The sequence below is a fragment of the Sorex araneus genome, chromosome X (assembly GCF_027595985.1).
Source record: "Sorex araneus isolate mSorAra2 chromosome X, mSorAra2.pri, whole genome shotgun sequence".
Taxonomy (NCBI): Eukaryota; Metazoa; Chordata; class Mammalia; order Eulipotyphla; family Soricidae; genus Sorex; species Sorex araneus.
The window spans coordinates 264,601,739-264,620,549 of NC_073313.1; the positions used below are offsets into that span (position 1 = coordinate 264,601,739).

At 52.9% G+C, this 18,811-nt stretch overlaps 1 protein-coding gene across 1 annotated transcript in view; it reads right to left on the minus strand.

Moving 5' to 3' along the window:
* Positions 1 to 997: 997 nt before the first annotated feature.
* The window catches only part of PDE6D (phosphodiesterase 6D), a 64,600-nt gene continuing 46,786 nt past the window's right edge, over positions 998 to 18,811 (minus strand). Inside the window, exons 2-5 of the mRNA XM_055123053.1 lie at positions 6,727 to 6,815; positions 4,797 to 4,922; positions 4,166 to 4,271; positions 998 to 1,576 (exon numbers count right to left, since the gene is read on the minus strand). Of these exons, the coding sequence (XP_054979028.1) occupies positions 1,495 to 1,576; positions 4,166 to 4,271; positions 4,797 to 4,922; positions 6,727 to 6,815 (403 nt within the window). The 3' untranslated portion in view covers positions 998 to 1,494. The remainder of the gene's footprint in view (positions 1,577 to 4,165; positions 4,272 to 4,796; positions 4,923 to 6,726; positions 6,816 to 18,811) is intronic.

An 18,811-nucleotide genomic window follows, 5' to 3' on the forward strand; every position in this document is an offset into this window, starting at 1 on the left:
TCCCTGGCATCCCATATAGTCCCCCCGAGCACCGCCAGGAGTAATTCCTGAGTGCAGAGCCAGGAGTAACCCCTGAGCATCGCCGGGTGGGACCCCAAAAGCCAAACCCCCCCCAAACATTTATGATTCTGAGGTACACAGCACCGGGGCCCAAGACCCCTGGTTTGCTGCATTTCTGTCCCCCCTTCCCCACCTCGCCCCGTCCACCCTGGCCCCTCAGCCGGACACAGGTGCCCTCTGACCACCTGCAGGGCTTTCTTCATGATCCAGGTGCCTGGTGCCTGGCAGCATCACTGCTGGCCACTGCTGGCCGCCCGCTCAGAGTCTGGGAACAAGTGGGCTGTACGATTCGTTGTTGCTGTTTTGGGCCACACCTGGAGGTGCTCAGGGCTTACAATCCTGGCCCCGTGCTCAGGAATCACTCCAGGCGGTGGAGGGGACCATATGGGAGATAGAAACGGGTTTGGCCACGCGCCAGGCCAGCACCCTCCCTGCTCCGGTCCCCCCTGTAACTTCTGTGCTCTGGCTTGGGAATACCGGAGTCCCTAATCGATCAACCCAAACTCAACTCTTTTTTTTTTTCTTTTTGGGCCACACCTGGCAATGCACAGGGGTTACTCCTGGCTCTGCACGCAGGAATCACCCCTGGCGGTGCTCAGAGGACCCTATGGGATGCTGGGAATTGAACCTGGGTCAGTCACGTGCAAGGCAAATGCCCTCCCCGCTGTGCTATCGCTCCAGCCCCTCAACCCTCTCTCAGAGCTCTCCAACAAGAGGACACCACGGAAGAACTGGTCTCTGCACTGACGTCATGTCTAGGAAACGAGTGTCACAGCCGTGATGGGGCACAGAGGAACCCCTGGAAAGCAGAACAGAAGCACTCGGAAGCCGGGAGAGCCATGGGGCGCCCCCGAGGAACACGGAGCTGGGCCTAACAGGCTGAGCCTGTCTCTTCCCACTGGAGAGAAGAGCGGAGGTGAAAGCAGCACCATGCTACTGACTGTAAGAATCTTTAATTTGTTTTAATTCATTATGTAATAATAATAATAATAATAATAACAATAATAATAATAATATCACAGTCTATTTTACAAGTTAAATGTATGAGAATGTATGAAATAGAAATGTAGGAAAAAAACTAACCATCTAACCATGGGTCAGGAACATAAGTGTTCCCGAAACCGGGGGCCAGAGGAAGGCGTGTTAGCTGCAGGGCCTGGGGCCGAGGCCGTGGTGCGTGTGACCCTGGGATACGCGCCTCTGCCCCGGGCTGGGGTGGGAGTTTAGTCTGGTCAGTGGACGGTGGTGGCTTGGGAGGAAAACGCCACCTGGTTACCTACACGGAGCTGGTCCCCGGGTGGCAGGGCAGGAGCCGCAGGGGCAATTCGGGGAGGAAGTGTCAAAAACCAAATGCCTGGAGGAAAAAAGTAAACACTTTCCCCCTCCCCGCCCTGCCCCGCCCCGCCCCCGCCCTGGAGCGCACACACTCTTCTCTCACACGTAGAAAAGCCTCACTCTGGACGTGCTCACAAGAAGATCGTCGTCAAAAAACTTTGTCTCTATGATGACGTTCCCACTGCAAGGAAGAAGAGAGGGTCAAGGTTGGGGGAGGGGAGCGGGCGGCAAGGCTGCTCCGGGGGGCTGCTGGGGGGCCGGGGGACGTGGGGACACGGACGCTAGTCTACTGCACTCTGACTTGGCGACAGGCCAGACGTGCAGAACCTACTCGGCGGGCGGCGGGCCTGCACCTCGTCACTTTTTGGGTTACACCAACTCGGCTTTTTTTCTGGGGGGTGGGGGGGAACCCCACTCAGCGATGCTCAGGGGTTACTCCTGGTGGTGCCCGGTGGGCCCCATGGGATGCTGGAGAGGGAAGCTGAGTCAGCTGCTCGCAAGGCAAGGGCCCCACCCGCTGCACTGCCCCTCAGGGCCCCTCAGCTCTACTTTATCTCTGTATTCTGGGCCACGTGGCAGAGCTCAGGGCTTCCCCCTGGCGGGGGGACCAGGCCTGGTGGGACTCAGGGAGTCATGTGGGGTGCTGGGGACTGAGCTGGGCACCTGCCTGCTGGCTCTATGGCTCCAGCTCCTCAGCATTTCTTTCGACAGCCACAGGATTCGAAGACCTCAGGGTCCATTTCCTCACCCGGCAAAGGGGGTGCCCAGGCTCTAATGTGACTCGGTCAGACGCTCCTCTGGGCAGAAGCCCTCAGGGGGGCTCCTTGGGGAAGGTCCCCAGAGGTTCTGGCCACAGCCCGAGCCTTGATGTTACTGAACCACCTGCTCGGATCTACCACCATAGACCAAATGGAGGGGCCGCACACGGGCCGGGGAGCGTTTCTCCTTGTGCGTATCAATTTTTTTTTTTGAGGGGTCACACCCGGTGATGCTCAGGGGTTACTCCTGGCTCATGCACTCAGGAATTACTCCTGGCGGTGCTCGGGAGACCATATGGGATGCTGGGAATCGAACCTGGGTTGGCCGTGTGCAAGGCAAAAGCCCTACCCGCTGTGCTATTGCTCCAGCCCCTGTGCGTATCATTTTTTTTTTTTTTTCCTTTTGGGTCACACCTGGCAATGCTCAGGGGTTACTCCTGGCTCTACACTCAGGAATCCCTCCTGGAGGTGCTCAGGGAACCATACAGGATGCCAGGGATCAAACGGCAAGCTCCGTCCCCACTATACTATCTCTCCGGCTGTGGGGCTCCAGTGTCGGTACTAAACTATTATCTTCTCCCATGAAAATTGGCAGGTGGGTGGTCAGTGACGGTGCTTGGGACAAAGACCCGAGTCTCAGTGCTCCGCAGGAAGCAGAGCTATTCAAATGGAAAGCGTGTCTCCTCAGGACTAAACCAAACACATCCTCTGAGACGGAACCAAGGCTGTGCGCCAGCCGCGGCTCAAGGCCATTCGGGTACGGCACAGCCCGGAGGACCCTGGGAGGCAGGAGAAGGAGCAGACTCCCGGGGCTTAGTAGACGCGGCACCCCGGCTCAGTCTGCGCCACCTCCTATCTCTGCCCCCGAGTGCTGACTCTGCTGAGAGAGGAGCGGCCGGGGAGAGGGTCCCTGCCCTCCAGGCCGGCTCAGGCAGGCGCTCCGTCTGAAGTCAGCTCTGCAGGCTGGGTTCTCCTCAGCCTTGTCTCGCTCGCTCGTCTGTGCTTCTTTGCTCGCTTGCTCCTTCCGTTCTGGAGAAGTCCGTCTTCTCTCTCGAACACGTACCCCCTCTCTTTCTCTCCCCTTATGTCATTCTAAACAAGTTTTGTTCAATAAAAACTACCTTGTTTCCCTTTGGAAAAAACCCAGAAGGTCAAATGTGAAGGTTTTCTTCCTTCTCTGGGGGGCGCCATGCAGCGGGGCCGGGGGCGGCAGTGCTGGGCTGGCACCCGGCTGCCACCTGCAGAGCACACGGCCATCGAGAGACCTCCCTGCCCTGGGTGCTTTTGTTTTGTTTCTTTTTTTGTTTTTTTGTTTTTTTGGGGTCACACCTGGTGATGCACAGGGGTTACTCCTGGCTCTGCACTCAGGAATTACCCCTGGCAGTGCTCAGGGGACCATATGGGATGCTGGGAATCGAACCCGGGTCGGCCACGTGCAAGGCAAATGCCCTATCCACTGTGCTCTTGCTCCTGCCCCTTGTTTTGTTTCTGGTTTTGGGGGCCACACCTGGCAGTGCTCAGGGGTTGCTCCTGGCTCTGCACTCAGGAATCTCTACTGGCGGTGCTCGGGGGCCTATATTAGATGCCGGGGATCGAACCTGGGTCGGCCACGAGCGAGGCAAATGCTTACCTGCTGTTCTATCTCTCGAGTCCCTTGATTTTTGGCTTTGGTATTGCCCATCCTGGGCAATGCTCAGGGGCTACGGCCACTCCGTTCCCCGGAGTGACCCCAGCAGGGCCTGGGGAACCCTACGCGAGGCTGAGGACTGAGCTGGGGTCAGCTGTGTGCAAGCAAACACCTCGTCTCTTGGCCTCTACCTGCAGCCCCTTGGCCCAACTTATTTTTTTTTTTTCTATTCAACGTGCTTTTCATAGGACAAAATTCTGCCACCTGAAACCTGGGATGCTCCTAGACGCTCTCATGCTTCTCTTCAACCTAGACCGCCCACCTGCCGTGGGAGCCAGCTCCCCACCCCCTGGAATGCCTGCTCCCCGACACCCCGCCCACTCACGTCAGCACGCTGGCCGGCATCATCTGGGACTCGGGCGCCGCCTCTATCAGGGACTGCCAGGTGTTCGTGGAATTGGGGATCACAAAGCCAAACTCGAAGAACCATTCTGAAGGAAGAAGCAAAAGCGGGTGAGTGGGGGGCCACAGCGGGTGGGTGGTCCCAGGGGTCTCTCCCGACCCGGAGACCCATCAATGAAACTGTCAGGACTTCCAGGCCGCACGCCCGACGCTGTCCCCCTTGCTCTGGGGTCCCCGTCTCGGCACGCCGGGCAGACGCAGCACAGGCAACACTCCCTTAGCAACTGGAAAGCGAGGACAAGGCAGGGCACTGGGGATTTCAGCCTAACGACAGGCGCGTGCGTCTGGAACGGAGGCGGCGGGCACTCAGCCAGGGAGGCCGTGCCGGCGGCCTGTGTGTGAGTTGCACTTGCGGCCAGGTGGTGACTCCAGCCCAGCCGCGGGCCTGGCCTGCCCCGACCCCGGCTCACCACGCCCTGCAGCTGCCGCTGGGCCTGTGTTGCCCTTGGGGCGTGGGAGCAGGGGGCAGCGGCCAATCCCCCTGTTGTTCCCGGGGTCTCGTCTTCCGACCCTGCCATCCCAGACTGGCCTTGCGGCACTCGGCGGCAGAATACCTTCTAGGCACTGGCCTTTGAAGTAAACTTTCTGTTCCAGGCGGAACTTTTCCATTTGCTCTGCTGAAGAGAAGTTCAGTTCTCGAGACACCGCCTTGCACTTGAGAATCTTCTTAGGAACACGGGCTGGCAAAGGAAAAGAAACCTGAGGCCATTCAAACGAAATCCAGGACTAGAAGGGGTCCAAGTTCCAGGAACTTTATTTTTTATTTTATTTATTTATTTATTTATTTATTTTGCTTTTTGGGTCACACCCAGCGATGCTCAGGGGTTACAACTGGCTTTGCACTCAGGAATTACTCCTGGCAGTGCTTGGGGGACCATATGGGATGCCGGGGATCGAACCCGGGTCGGCCGCATGCAAGGCAAACACCCTACCCGCTGTGCTATCGCTCCGGCTCCAGGAACTTTATTTTCTATTTTTTTATTTTTTAGGGGGGAACCCCTGGTGGTGCTCAGAGACTCGGGTCACTCCTGGCACTGCCTGAGGCACCACACGGGGTGCTGGGGACTGAGCTACAGTCAGCCATAGGCAGGGCCTGAGTGTGAGCCTGAGCTGCCATGTCCTGCAGGAGCCTTCCAGCTGCTGCCGAGACAATGCCACCTCCCTGTTGCTCAGAGGACACCTGGCTAACAGATGTGAACCCACTGTGGTTTTTTCTTTTTTTTTTTTTTTGCTTTTTGGGTCACACCTGGCGATGCACAGGGGTTACTTCTGGCTCATGAACTCAGAAATAACTCCTGGCGGTGCTCGGAGGAAGACCATATGGGATGTTGGGAATTGAACCCGGGTTGGCTGAGTGTAAGGCAAACGCCCTACCTGCTGTGCTATTGCTCCAGCCCTGAACCTGCTGAGTTTTTTAGGGCACACCCAGCATGCTCAGAGGTTACTCCTGGCTCTGCACTCACAGTGCTGGGGATCAAACCTGGGGCTCCCACATGCAAAGCAGATGTGCCAGACTTCTGAGTCCTCTCCTGGGTCATGGACATCGACATTTTATAAAAATTACAGGCAGATTCCCAATTGGTCAAGTGCTTCTGACTGAAGACCAGAAGCACCATCAGATCCCGGCAGCTCAAGGCCTCAGGGGAGCAGCAGGGCGAGACCTTCCTGGACTCTGCGCTTGTTCCTTTGTTTGCGCCACACTCCTGGCTCTGTGCTCAGGGACCACCCCTGGCAGAGCTCAGGGGGTGCTGGGGATAGAACCTGGGTGGGCACGCGCAAGGTAAACACCCTGCACACTGCACTATTTGGCCCTCTGTTTTGTCTTAAATATCTTGTTTTTCCTTTTGTTTCAGGGAGATGAAAGTGCACACTATTTTATTTGGAACCCCCCCCCCCACATTAAGACCTTAGTTTATTTAATTTGTGTTTGGGCCACACCCGGTGATGTCCAGGGGTTACTCCTGGCTCTGTACTCAGCAACCAGTCCTGGTGGTGTTGGGGACCATATGGATGCCAGGGATGGAACCTGGTTTGGATGCGTGCAACGTGACAGCACCCACTGTGCTATTGCTGCGGCCCTACTTTACATCTCTGGGCATGTTGGGACGCAATCTGTTAGTAGAAGTACGTTTGGAAATTGGAAGAATGGAAGAATGAGGTGAAAAAGGGACTGGAAATTTTGTTTTGCTTTGTTTTGGGGCCATCCCTGGCTATGCTTAGGGGTCACTCCTGGCTCTGCACTCAGGAGTTACTGCTGGGAGTGCTCAGGGGACCATGTGGGGTACCGTCTGGTGTGATCAAGGCAATACCCGACTCGTTGTACTATCATTCCAGCCCAGGGGCCAGGAGCCCTAGCAAGGCTGGGTGCGTGAGCCCTGGGCTCAGTCCTGTCTCACGGTCCCTGGAGAGCTTGTCCCTCTGCAGGCTGGCGTGAGCTTGGCTCCCGGAGCCTTACCCCGCTCCAGGGCCCGGGCAGCCAAGTACCTTCATGCTCCACTCCCGGGACAGACAGGTCTTCTGTTCCCTGCCAGAGAATCTTCCCCGTCTCAGCATCCCGAAGGTTCATCCAATTTCTGATTCAATGTATTAAGGAAAACTGAGGCCCTGGAGGAGATTCCTATCTGATACCAGCGAGCAACTCAGGTAATCACCCTATAGGGGGGCTCATAGCCCACAAACTATTCAGAGATTCTGCTCCTGAGTAGCGGGCAGCCAAGGCCAACCCTGGGCTGAAGAAGCACATGCCCTGGAAGAGGTCCAAGAACAAAAAGGAATATGGAACGCCACCAGCAACAGTCCTGTAAGCCGCAGGGCAAAGACTTGTTCAGAAAGAAAAAAAGGCACCTCTCGTAGAAGCTGACCGGTGTGTGGAGGCAAACGGAGTTTCGGGCACTGGTGAAGTCGGGGTGAAACACTATGCCTGACGCCAATCATGGGCAATGCTGTACTCTCACAGAGACCAAATAATAATAATAATAATAAAAAAGATTTACAAGATACCACAGAGGAATCTTAAGTAAGATTCCTTAGGGCTGGAGGGCAGCACAGGGCTCAGGACACTTGCCCTGCAGCAGCGAGGCCCTGTTCAGTCCCATCTCAGCACATGTTCCCTGAGCACTGCCAGCCGCCACCCTGGACAGAGCCAGGAACAGTCTCTGAGCGCTTCTGGGTGGGACCCCCAAATTGCCCAAATGAAGTAAAAAAGATCCATCAAGAAAACAATATGCGCGGCCGCAAATGCGGCCTGTGACATCTCGTACTTGACACCAATATATGAAGAGTAGCACACGACAGCTGACTGGGCTTAAAGCAGAAGGCAGCCAATCTTAGGGGGAAACATATTCAGACAGATACAGACATCAGCACACAAAGCTCAACCTTTAACATGTTACTAATCTCTTACAGAAGGGTTCAATGGCTCCTGGGTGAAATACAACAATCTTCACACACTTTCCTGTAAGAAACCTTTTTGCCTCATTTGTAGCGGATTATTCATAACAAGCAATACAAAATAAATCACTTTAGTTCTGCTTTGGGTTTGGGTTTGGGATTTGGTATGGAAATATGGTGATGGGAAGGTTTAATGGTGGTGGGATTCATGTTTGAATATTAAATATAATCAAATATTGTGAACAACTTCATAAAAATAAAATAAAAAATGAAAAAAAATTTTTTTAAAAGAAAACAATATAGGCGAGGCCAGGGAGATATGCTGGAGGCCCGGGTTCAATCCCGGGCACTGCATGGTCTTCTGAGCGCCAAGCTGGGAAAAACCCCTAAGCTGACCGTGGTCCCCCAAACCAAATCACTTTTCATTTATTTATTTTGGCCACACCCAGCTGCGCTCAGGGCTTCCTCCTGGCTCTGAGCTCAGAGGTCATATCTGGGGCAGCTCGGGGGACAATGTGGGATGTTGGGGGTCCAATCTGGGTGCAAACACCCCACCTGTTGTACTATCTCTCCAGCCACCCCCCATCTTTAGCTTTTTAAAATCCACTGAACACCATTAACAGAAAGAAGAAAAGCAAACGCGTGTCAGCAATCGGGGATCCCTAGAGACAGGCGTCCCACAGCACAGCTGACGGTTTACGTGTCTTTTCTTTTCTTCCTGGCTGTCTAGCAACCGAACCCTCTTCCCAGCAGCCTCCTCCCCGGGGGCCGCATCTAGGCTCCCCCTCCCCGCCCCTCCTGTCTCGGGCAGCCGAGGGCACACACGAGGGGGCCAGGACACGGAGCCCTGAGAAAAGCCAGCAATTCCCAAGGGGGGGGCAGCGGGCAGTGCCGGGTGCATGGGGTGGCTGCTGCAGGTCCTGCTCCTCCTGCTGCCAGACCCGGACACAGGGTCCCCCGACATCCCCGAGACCTTGCCACCGTCCCCTCCGGAGGCAGGCTGCCATAGAGAACCCTGCCCACTGCAGGTAAAGGTCAGCATCAGTGTGTGTGGAAAGGGCCATGTTCCACTATCAGGGGAAGTCTCTTAGGTCTGAGGCTCCACAAGGAAAGTCACAGGAGGGCCGGAGAGATGGCCCAGTGGGTAGGGCTCCTGCCTTGCAGGCAACTGACAGGGTTCCATCTCTGAGCGCTGCCGGGAGTGATCCCCAAGCAGAGCCATGAGTAAGCCATGAGCACTGCCAAGTGTCCCAGGAGCTGAGGAGAGCAGCGACCTGGAGGTGTGAGTTCATTCACCCCCGACGAGGCCGACACCATAGGCGCGTGATGCCAACCGCGGGTGAGGCCCGGTGAGCCCTGCAGCCCTCTCCACGGCAACCACAACAACACAGAGGGAAAAGAAAAGCACAAGAGCTGCCCGGTCAGCCGGCATGGAGCCAGGATGGGCCGAGCTCGGCCCCCACCCACTGTGTGCGCGAGCCTCAGAAACCTCCTCAGACACTCTGTTCCTGAGCCGGAGCCAATGGCCAGGTGGCTAGCCCTCAGTGCTCTGGAGTCTCTCGGCGGTGCTCAGGGGGCTGAGGTGCCGGGGACTGAACCTGGGCCTTCTGCATGCAAAGCTTGTGCTCAGCCCACTGAGCTCTCCGGCTCTTAAGAAGGGCAGATACTGCTGCTCTCCTTGTCACTTTTCCCTCCTCTGCTTCACTTTTAATTTCTTTTTTTTTTTTTGGGTCACACCCAGTGATGCCCAGGGGTTACTCCTGGCTCTGCACTCAGGAATTCCTCCTGGCGGTGCGCAGGGGATCATATGGGATGCTGGGGATCGAACCCGGGTCGGCCACGTGCAAGGCAAACATCCTACCCGCTGTGCTACCGCTCCAGCTCCCAGGTGGGCTCCTGGTGCCAACACAGCACCGCGGCCCTCAGGCTTTGTTCGATGACGCACCAAACACAACTAGAGTCTCCCCGAGAGCTCCAGGCTCACGGGCTTGGGGGCTTCTGAGCAAAGCCGGGGCAGGAAAAGCTGAGGAGGCAAAGGGACTGTGTCCACGAAGAGCAGCTGGGCTAGATCCGGCAGCTCCAGGAAAAGCAGGGCTGCCCCCGCCCTGGTCAGCACAGAGGGCCTGAACGGAATCTGCATCTATTTGAGAATAAACGGGAAAAAACTTCAGGGCTCTAATAATAAAAAGACAGTGCTCGGAAGGCTCCTTCATTTTTTTTTTTTTGGCTTTTTGGGTCACACCTGGCGATGCACAGGGGTTACTCCTGGCTCTGCACTCAGGAATTACTCCTGGCGGTGCTCAGGGGACCATATGGGATGCTGGGAATTGAACCCGGGTCAGCTGTGTGCAAGGTAAATGCCCTCCCCGCTGTGCTATCGATCCAGCCCCTACAGTATCTGTTTTGTGGGCTTCATTTTATAGTCCTAAGCACCCGTAAGCTTTTTTTTTTTGCACCCGTAAGCTTTTATCCCCCAAATACTACAAATTCAGAGGAACAAAGAATTCCGTCCCATGATGCTAGCATGGAGGCTACTGAGCGCCAGTGAGGATGTTAGAGATATAACTGTTTGGGAAGTTTTAGAAACCGTAAAACTACAAATCCAGGGCCCACAGTGGCACACAGTTGATCTGGGCTTGCTTCCTTGCACCCCATATGGCCCCCGAGTCCTCCAGGAGTGACCCCTGAGAGCGCAGAGACAGCAGGAAGCCCCTAACCCACCAAACCCACTAGCCAAGCAAAATACAAACCGCATTAGTCTATTAGTAAAAAGCAATAGACACTATTAAGGTAAAGTGCCTTAGCAGGGAGAAGAGTGTCCAGTGAAAACGCATCTCTGGCTAGAAACGCCAATGAGACAGGCCTGCTTTGGTGGAGGAGCACCGTCTAGCTAAAAACACTCTTTTAAAATAGCTTTTTTGCCAACCAGATTTTCCAGAGGAACACAGCCCGAGTTTTAAGACTCAAAGGTCGTCACCTCCAATCTTGAAAGGAGAGGATTAGGGGGACAAGCATTAAGGAGGGGGGGGGCGGCAGGCTATTTATAAAAAGTACTTCTGGGTCAGAGAGGTCTTTCCGCCCTGAAAAGCTCCTGGGCGCCGGGGCAGGAGCACAAAGGAGCCCCTGCCCTCTCAGAGCCCCTCAGGGAGCCCCTGCCCTCTCAGAGCCCCTCAGGGAACGTGCACCAGGCAGGCGCAGCAAAGCAGGGGCCCCTTCAGAAGGAGCCGCAGAGGCAACTCAGTATGTCGTAAAGTGTCACGTCTTCCAGCCGGTAGGAAGGTGATCACAGGGGAGAGCCCGGGCCCAACACGGCCGGTCCTCACAGTTCTGTCCCAAAGCACGGTCACGGCAACTCGGCCGTCGCTCAGAGGCGAGCCAGTGAGGGAGAGAGGAAGGCTGGGGACTGGGAGGGACCAGGCGGAGGAACGGGGTCTATGTCCTACAGACTCGAACACAGGACTGACTACACAGCGGGGAGAGGGATGTCAGATTTTCACAGTCGTCTATACGCGTCTTGGAGGTACCCTGGCTCTCCAAGAGAGAATGAACAAGACACTGAGAACAAGAAGCAAAGAAATCCCCGCACAGTCCAGGGCAGGGGCCGGCGGGGCAGACGGGGAGAAAGGGCAGTGGGAAGCTTGCGGACCAGAAGCCGTGGCTCTCCCCTCTTCAGAGTGACCGAGAGACCTTGGTCAGTGGTTTTCTTCGAAAGGTTTGAAACTGCTGGGTGGGGGAGGGTGATGCTGAAGGCCGGAGTGATAGCTGAGCGGGGAGGGGACTTGCCTTTCACATGGCCGACCTGGATTCGATCCCCAGCACCCTACATGGTCCCTGAGCCCAGCCAGGAGTAAACCCTGAGCACAGAGCCAAGAGTAAGCCCTGAACACAGCGGGGTGTGGCCCCCAGTCAAAACAAACAAACTGTACACTAGATGTCCATCCTGGCTTTCCTCTGCATTTGCAAACTGTCCTTCTTTGGGGCTGGGCCACAGGACAGTGGGGGAGGCATTCAACTTGCATGTGGCGGAACCAGGCTCGATTTCCGGCATCCCATAAGGTCCCTGGAGTACCTCGAGGAGTGATTCCTGAGCGCAGAGCCAGGAGTAACTTCCGAGCATCGCTGGGGGTGACCCAAAAAGGAAAAAAAAGCAAAACAAAAAATACTAAGCCCCAAAACCTGTCCTCGGCAGTCTGGGGGCCCTAGTGGCACTGCTCTCGCCATAATGGATCCCTCCTTTCCCCTAAGTCTCTTCTCCCTGTGAAGCACCCCGTGGACTCTGGGTCTCGCGCTCTCATTTTCAGGCCCTGGCTCTGGGGCCCCCTGAGTCAGTTCTCGACTGAGGAATCCAAGTCCGCCTCTCAGCCGGGGCTCCTGTGCCCCCTGCAACACCTGGGCCCACTCTGGCGTCTCCGAGGAGACGGTACTTGATGTCACCATCTCTCCAGAAAGGGCCGAATCCTAGTCCCACTTTGTTATGTGATTTTCTTCTTTCTTTTTCTTTTTGGGCACACCCAGCGATGCTCAGGGGTTACTCCTGGCTTTGTACTCAGGAATTACTCCTGCAGGTGCTCGGAGGACCATATGGGAGCAAACCCAGGTTGGCTGTGTACAAGCCAAATGTCCTCCCCATTGTACTATTGCTCCAGCCCTGTTATGTGATTTTCATGTTTGAAACTTTCAGGGAATCCTCACAGACCAATCCAGAGCTGTCCATATGTGACCTCAGCTATTGCTCAATAAGGCTCACCCACAGCCTGCTACATGCAGGGACTGACATCAATTTACTACATGCTAGGAATAGGAATAATAGTAATAAAAAAAAATAGGAACAGGAATCACTGTAGCACTGTCATCCTGTTGCTCATCGATTTGCTCGAGCGGGCACCAACAACGTCTCCATTGTGAGATTTGTTGTTACTGTTTTTATAAAAAAATAAAATTGTTTTGTTTTGGTGCCATACTCAGCTGTGCTCAGGGCTTACTCCTGGTTCTGTGCTCAGGGCTTACTCTTGGTGGGGTTTGGGGACCCTAAGGGGGTTAGAACCCAGGTTGGCTACATGGAAAGCAAGTGCCCTACCCGCTGTATATTGCTCTGGTTCCAAATTAGGCTATAAGGTTTCCTAAAAGTGGCAGGTGGGGGGGAGAATGTTCTTCATTCCTTAAGTGACCTTAAGTATACGGAAATACATATTATCTATTCCTGTCCTCTTCCTGTCCTGCATCTCCCAACATTTCTGGGCATCAGGGATCAAACTCAGGGCTTCATGCTGTGGAGAACCTTCCCACCAATGAACTACATCCTCAACTTCTCATCCATGTGCCTCCTTATTTTTTGGGTCATACCTGGCAGTACCTGGGGCTATTCCAGTTTGTGGACCAAATCTGTTCCTCCTGAAGGCATGAACCTTAGCCCTTTCAGCTATCATGTGACCCCCAAAGCCCTCTTAAAAATACTTTGTTTCCATTTGAAAGATACAAGATTATCCTATAGCCAGTGCTGCCTTATCTTGGGGGCAAGCACGACAATTTTATGGGTTTCTTTACTTACTACACATCCTGGGGCCAGAGAGAAAGTACGGCGGGCCAGAGAGAAAGTCAAGAAAGATGCTTGACTTGCACCACAGGGTTCCCTGAGCGTTAAAGAAGTGGCCCCTAAACACCCCTAAGCCCGAAGCACAGCCCCAAATCTAAATCGAACAAACAGAAAACCCCTACTCCTACACAACTATTTACTAATGTCCTTCAAAACCATTCATACTCAAGCTGCGTTCTTCTCAATGATACTGAGAAAATTCTTAATGATGCTAACCCTCACCCTGATTACCAGTCTAGAGATGCTCTTAAACAGCACACCAGGGAGGGGACTGGTCATGAAGGGTTATTCTACCCTAGTTTCTTTTAAAGAACGATCTTAGTTTTAGGATAGTTTAAAATACAGAGAGGAAAGGTCGTCAAAGAGCCTTCAGATATTCCACACCCCGCTTTCCCTATTCTGAGCATCTTCCATTCGTCACAAATGTTGGAAGTTATCATTAACTGAGGCGGAGCTTGGTGAGATGTAGTTGGAAGCTAAGGTCCTCGTCCTGCCCCCGGGTCCACGTCACCTGACTCTCCCCATGGCCCGACGGTTCCCCAGACCTTGCTTTGACAGGGTTGAGGGGTACTGATGGGCTAGTTGTGGGGTTATTGGCTAGCTGGGATTTGTCTAATATTAGTCCTGTGATTGTCAAAGGCTGGTGGCAACTGATTCGTCGCGATTGACATGAGCCTTGATCACCTGGCGAGGTTGTGTTTTACGTTTCTCCACTGTAAAGATAATCCTTCCCTCCTGTCCATATTGTACACTGGGAAGGAGAAGTCCTGACACGGAGCTCCAGTGAGGGGCTAGGGGCTAATCCGCTTCCCTGAAGGAGGAACAGAGTTGGGTTATTTTGAATCCTATACTAGAGTTTGTCTCTTCATTCATTTATTCATACCACTATATCAGTCCAGTTAGTTTTATTATCAATGCCTGCGGTTGTTACCTATATTTTTATCTCTAACATGAAAATCTTTCAGCACTAAGAAAACTGCTTAAAAATATTTATTTAAGATATTCTCTTCTAAGTCTCCGGGACTGCTATGAGCTGTGAGAAAAAAAGAGACCAGAAAGCACACTGGCAGAAAGTTAAAAGAAAAAAGTAAGAGAAAGGGAAATAAAATAGGCTTAGCATAGAATATTCAAATTGGAAGTTCAGTTTCTACCACGTAATAGCTCTGAGATCTTATATAGGTCACTCGACCTTCCTGTGATTTTGATTTGTTAGTGAAGCTAATCCTAAGGCTTTGAGCTGGGTGCTGACTAAGTGGTGAGTCCGTCCTGTGTATGTGGGGCCTGGAGTTGGATTTCGTTTTCGAAGGGAAACAAAAGTTAGAAAAACTAAAAATCATCAAAACCCAGAGTAATTAAAAAAAAAAAAAGAAATCCATTGTTGAGGGGAGAAATATAGGCATGATTTTTTGGGGTCATAGTATCATATTATATATATATATATACATATTATTATATATATATATATATATATATGTTAAAATCACAACTAGAAGTGTTTGCTACTCCTGGCTCAGTGTTTGGGGCTTACTGCTGGTGACACATGGTGGATCACATGGCACGGTATCTCACACATGTCAAACAAAGTCCAATGAGCTATCTCTATGGCCTGGTTAGATTTAACGTTTGAGAAGAACAACCATAAAGCAATGATTTTTCTGATTTGAGAAAAACAACCCTATAGCACTGACTTTTTCCCTATAGTTACACTTGCTATCCAGGTAGTCTTCTTAAGGTGTTTTCTTTGTCTGTTTTTGGGCCACACCCAGCGACCCTCGGGGGTTACTCCTGATAGTGCTGGGGGAACCATATGGGATGGGGGCTGAGGTGGGGGTGGGGGAACTGAGCCCAGGTCGGCCGTGTGCAAGGCAAGTGCCCTCCCTGCTGTACTCTCTCCATTCTCCATTCTCCATTAATTTTTCCTCTGCATTGTTGGTACAGTAGCTTCTCAATTTTTATTTTTTTTGCTTTTTGGGTCACACCCGCGATGTTCAGGGGTTACTCCTGGCTCTGCACTCAGGAATCACCCCTGGCCATGCTTGGGGGACCATATGGGATGCTGGGAATCGAACCCGGGTTGGCTGCGTGCAAGGCAAACACCCTACCCACTGTGCTATCACTCCAGCCCCATAGCTTCTCAATTGATTCCTCTCGTTCATTCTGTTGTTTTTTAAAGTGTGGCAAACTGGGGGTTGGAGCAATAGTACAGTGGGTAGGGCATTTGCCTTGCACGCGGCCGACCCGGGTTCGATTCCCAGCATCCCATAGGGTCCTCTGAGCACTGCCAGGGGTGATTCCTGAGTGCAGGGCCAGGAATGACCCCTGTGCATTGCCAGGTATGACCCAAAAAGCAAAAGCAAAAAAAAAGGTGTGGCAAACTGATCTTATAGAAATGCTGCTTCCAAGGCCTCTTCTCAGACTCACTTACTGAAAAAAAAATTCTCTGCAGGTAGACCTGGGGAATGTTCATTTCCTAAAGCAGTTCTGTCTGCAGGAAAGCGGCAGTGCACGAGTGCAGTGTTCACCACTGCTCACGGCACCTGGAGTGGCACTGCTCAGGGGCATGCAGGGTCACATCGTCACTTCCTCTTCAAATCCCCTGCGAGGACTTTCCCGGTTCAGAAAGTCCTGAGACCCTGTTCCTAGTATGTCTCTGCTCACCTGTTCTGCCTCCCCTGGGAAGCGGATAAACTACGCTCTCAGTCACACCTCTGTGATTCCTCTGCTCAGCGCCCACACCTGACTGAAGCCTTCCCCAGACACGAGCTGGCCAAGTGAGGATGCCTTCTGGGGATCCAGCAAGAGTCACGGTCACTACAAGGTCCTGCCAGACAAGCTGATAAAAAGAACGGGAAAAAGGGTAGCTTCCAGGGAGGCAATTATGACAGAGGAAAAAGGGAGTATGAAGAAGGGCAGGGCCTGGGTCCAGTTGCCACATGCACCAGCTGCTGCTGCCGAGGGAACTCTAGGTGTCATAGTAAACTCTAGATGTACCCTAAAATGCTGAGGAACAAAACTCACTTCACAGAAGGTCGGTTTCTCCCTGGGTGCTAAGACTGCCAGGTGACCCAGCCGCAGGGGAGAAGCCGGGCTCAGCACTGTCAGGCTCTGAGCTTAAGCTGCCAACTCGTCCACACCATGAGGAACAAAGCAACACTAAAGCCCTCTTATGCATTTGTTTAGGAGTATGGTTTGCACCCAGAGGTTGGTTGGTTGGCTTTTTTTTTTTTTTTTTTGCTTTTTGGGTGACAGCTGGTGATGCACAGGGGTTACTCCTGGCTCTGCACTCAGGAATTACTCCTGGCGGTGCTCAGTGGACAATATGGGATGCTGGGAATCAAACCCGGGTTGGCCGCAAGCAAGGCAAACGCCCTACCCGCTGTGCTATCGTTCCAGCCCCCAGGTTGGTTGGCTTTTGAGAGCTTGGGGATCATGTGGTTTGGGGGACTGAACATGCGTTCCCACAGGCATGGCTTGTGCCCCGTGCCCCAGTCCTGTCAACCATCTCCCTGGCTCCTGTTACAAGTTTTAAAATCACGGTGCACTTTCCATAGTGTAAAAAGACTCAGGAAACACCGCATTGTTCAAATCAAGAGCAACTGTGATCGGTCACAGGCTCTCACCTCAGTGAAGCTGTTTCTCCTCCCGGTGTAAAACTCAGGGCCTCACGCAAGCACCGTGAGCGCCTGTCCCCTGAGCCACGGCCCCAGCCAAACACACCAATTCCTTCACTTTGGGGCCACAACTGGCAGAGCTCAGGGGATACTCCTGGCTCAGGGATCATTCTTGGCAGTCCTGGGGGGTGGGGGAATGGGAAACAACCAAATGAGGTGCCAGGGACTTAACTGGGACTGACTGTAGATAAAGTCAGTGCCGTAACCCCTGGACTCTCGCCAGCCCCAAGTACACTTCAGTCCTTTCAATCACCAATAGTCCATCTCCCTTATTTTGCTTATTCTTGTATATCCAGAGTTTTATGGTTTTCAAATGATTAAGAGCTGAAGATAAATTTAATAGAAGAGGAATATAATTTTTGTTTTTGGCTGCACCCAGTGTTGCTCAGGGCTTACTCCTGGCTTGGTGCTCAGGGATCACTCCTGGTGGGCCATGTGAGATACGGGGGGATGGAACCCAGGTCAGCTGCGTGCAGGGCAAACACCTACCTGCTGTACTGACGCATGGCCTGAAGCAGAGACGCCAAGGAGAGAAGAAAAGCGAGTAAGACGCCCAGTTGCTCTCTATAACCCAGGCCGTGAGTCCAGCTTCCGGGGAGTTGTTAGAAATGTTCCCTTTAAAGTCAGAAGTGGGACAGAGATGCCCCGAGCACCACTGTTACTTAAGGAGTCCGAGATACGGTAGTAGGCAATAGAACTGAGAAAGGAAAGAGGGCCTAAGAGATAGGACGGTGGTTAGGGCACATGTGCCTGACCTGGGTTTGATTCCCAGCACCACATAGTCACTAAGCACTGAATGGCCCTGGGGGGTCTGTGAGCATTGCTGGCTGGCCTGGGCAATTCCTGGCACCCTCGGGTGCTTGCAGCGCCATATCCTTGGGTACTCAGATTGAACTGCTGGCCCAGGTTGCTGAATTTTCCTGGGAGGGGCCCCTGGATCTCCTGAGCACTGTTTGGGAGTCTCCCCAAAAGGAATATGAAATAAAAATATTGGAAAAGAGAAAGCAAATAATAATAAACAACCAAGTAAGGGTGTTTGGCTCAAAATATGTACAAGTACTGTCTTGTTTTTATTTTGGGGCCATACCTGGCAGTGCTGAGGCTTACTCCTGGTTCTGGGCTCAGGGATCACTCTTGGTGGGGTTTGGGGGATTATATGGGGTGCCAGGGATCAAAATGAGTCGGGCGTATGCAGGGCAATGCCCTCCCCACTATACTAACTCTCGGGCCTCCCTAAAATTATCTATTATTATCTACTAAAATAATAGTAGACTCGGAGGAACACATGGGATGCTGGGGATGAAACCAATCAGGTGTGAGCAAGGCAAACGCCCTGCCCACTGTACTACTGCTCCAGCATATATGGAATCACCTGTTAATTATTATTTTTTGGCTTTCTGGATCACACCCAGTGATGCTCAGGGGTTACTCCTGGCTCTACACTCAAGAGTTACTTCTGGCGGTGCTTGGGGGACCATGGGGATCGAACCAGGGTTGGCTACATGCAGGGTAAACACCCTGCTTGCTAGACTATCACTCCAGCCCCTTACCTACTAATTTTAGGTAGAAAAACTTAGTGTCATGAGGATAAGATACTCCGTATTAAACTATACATTATTTATTTTATTTTATTTTTGGCCACACCCGGCTCTGCCTAGGTTTACTCCTGGCTCTGTACTCAGGGGTCACTACTCCTGTGCTTGGGGCTATACGGGGCGCTGGGGATTAACCCAAGGCAGCTGCACGCAGGGCAAGCAATTGGCTGGACTATTGCTCTGGCCCCTAACCTGTAAATTTAATGCAATCCCAAAATTCCTAACTATAGAGCTAAAGGGGTAAACATGGAGGGCTGGCTGGAAGGATGCACACAGGCTGGAGGATGCGTGGTTCTATCCCGGGCACCTCAGGCCTACAC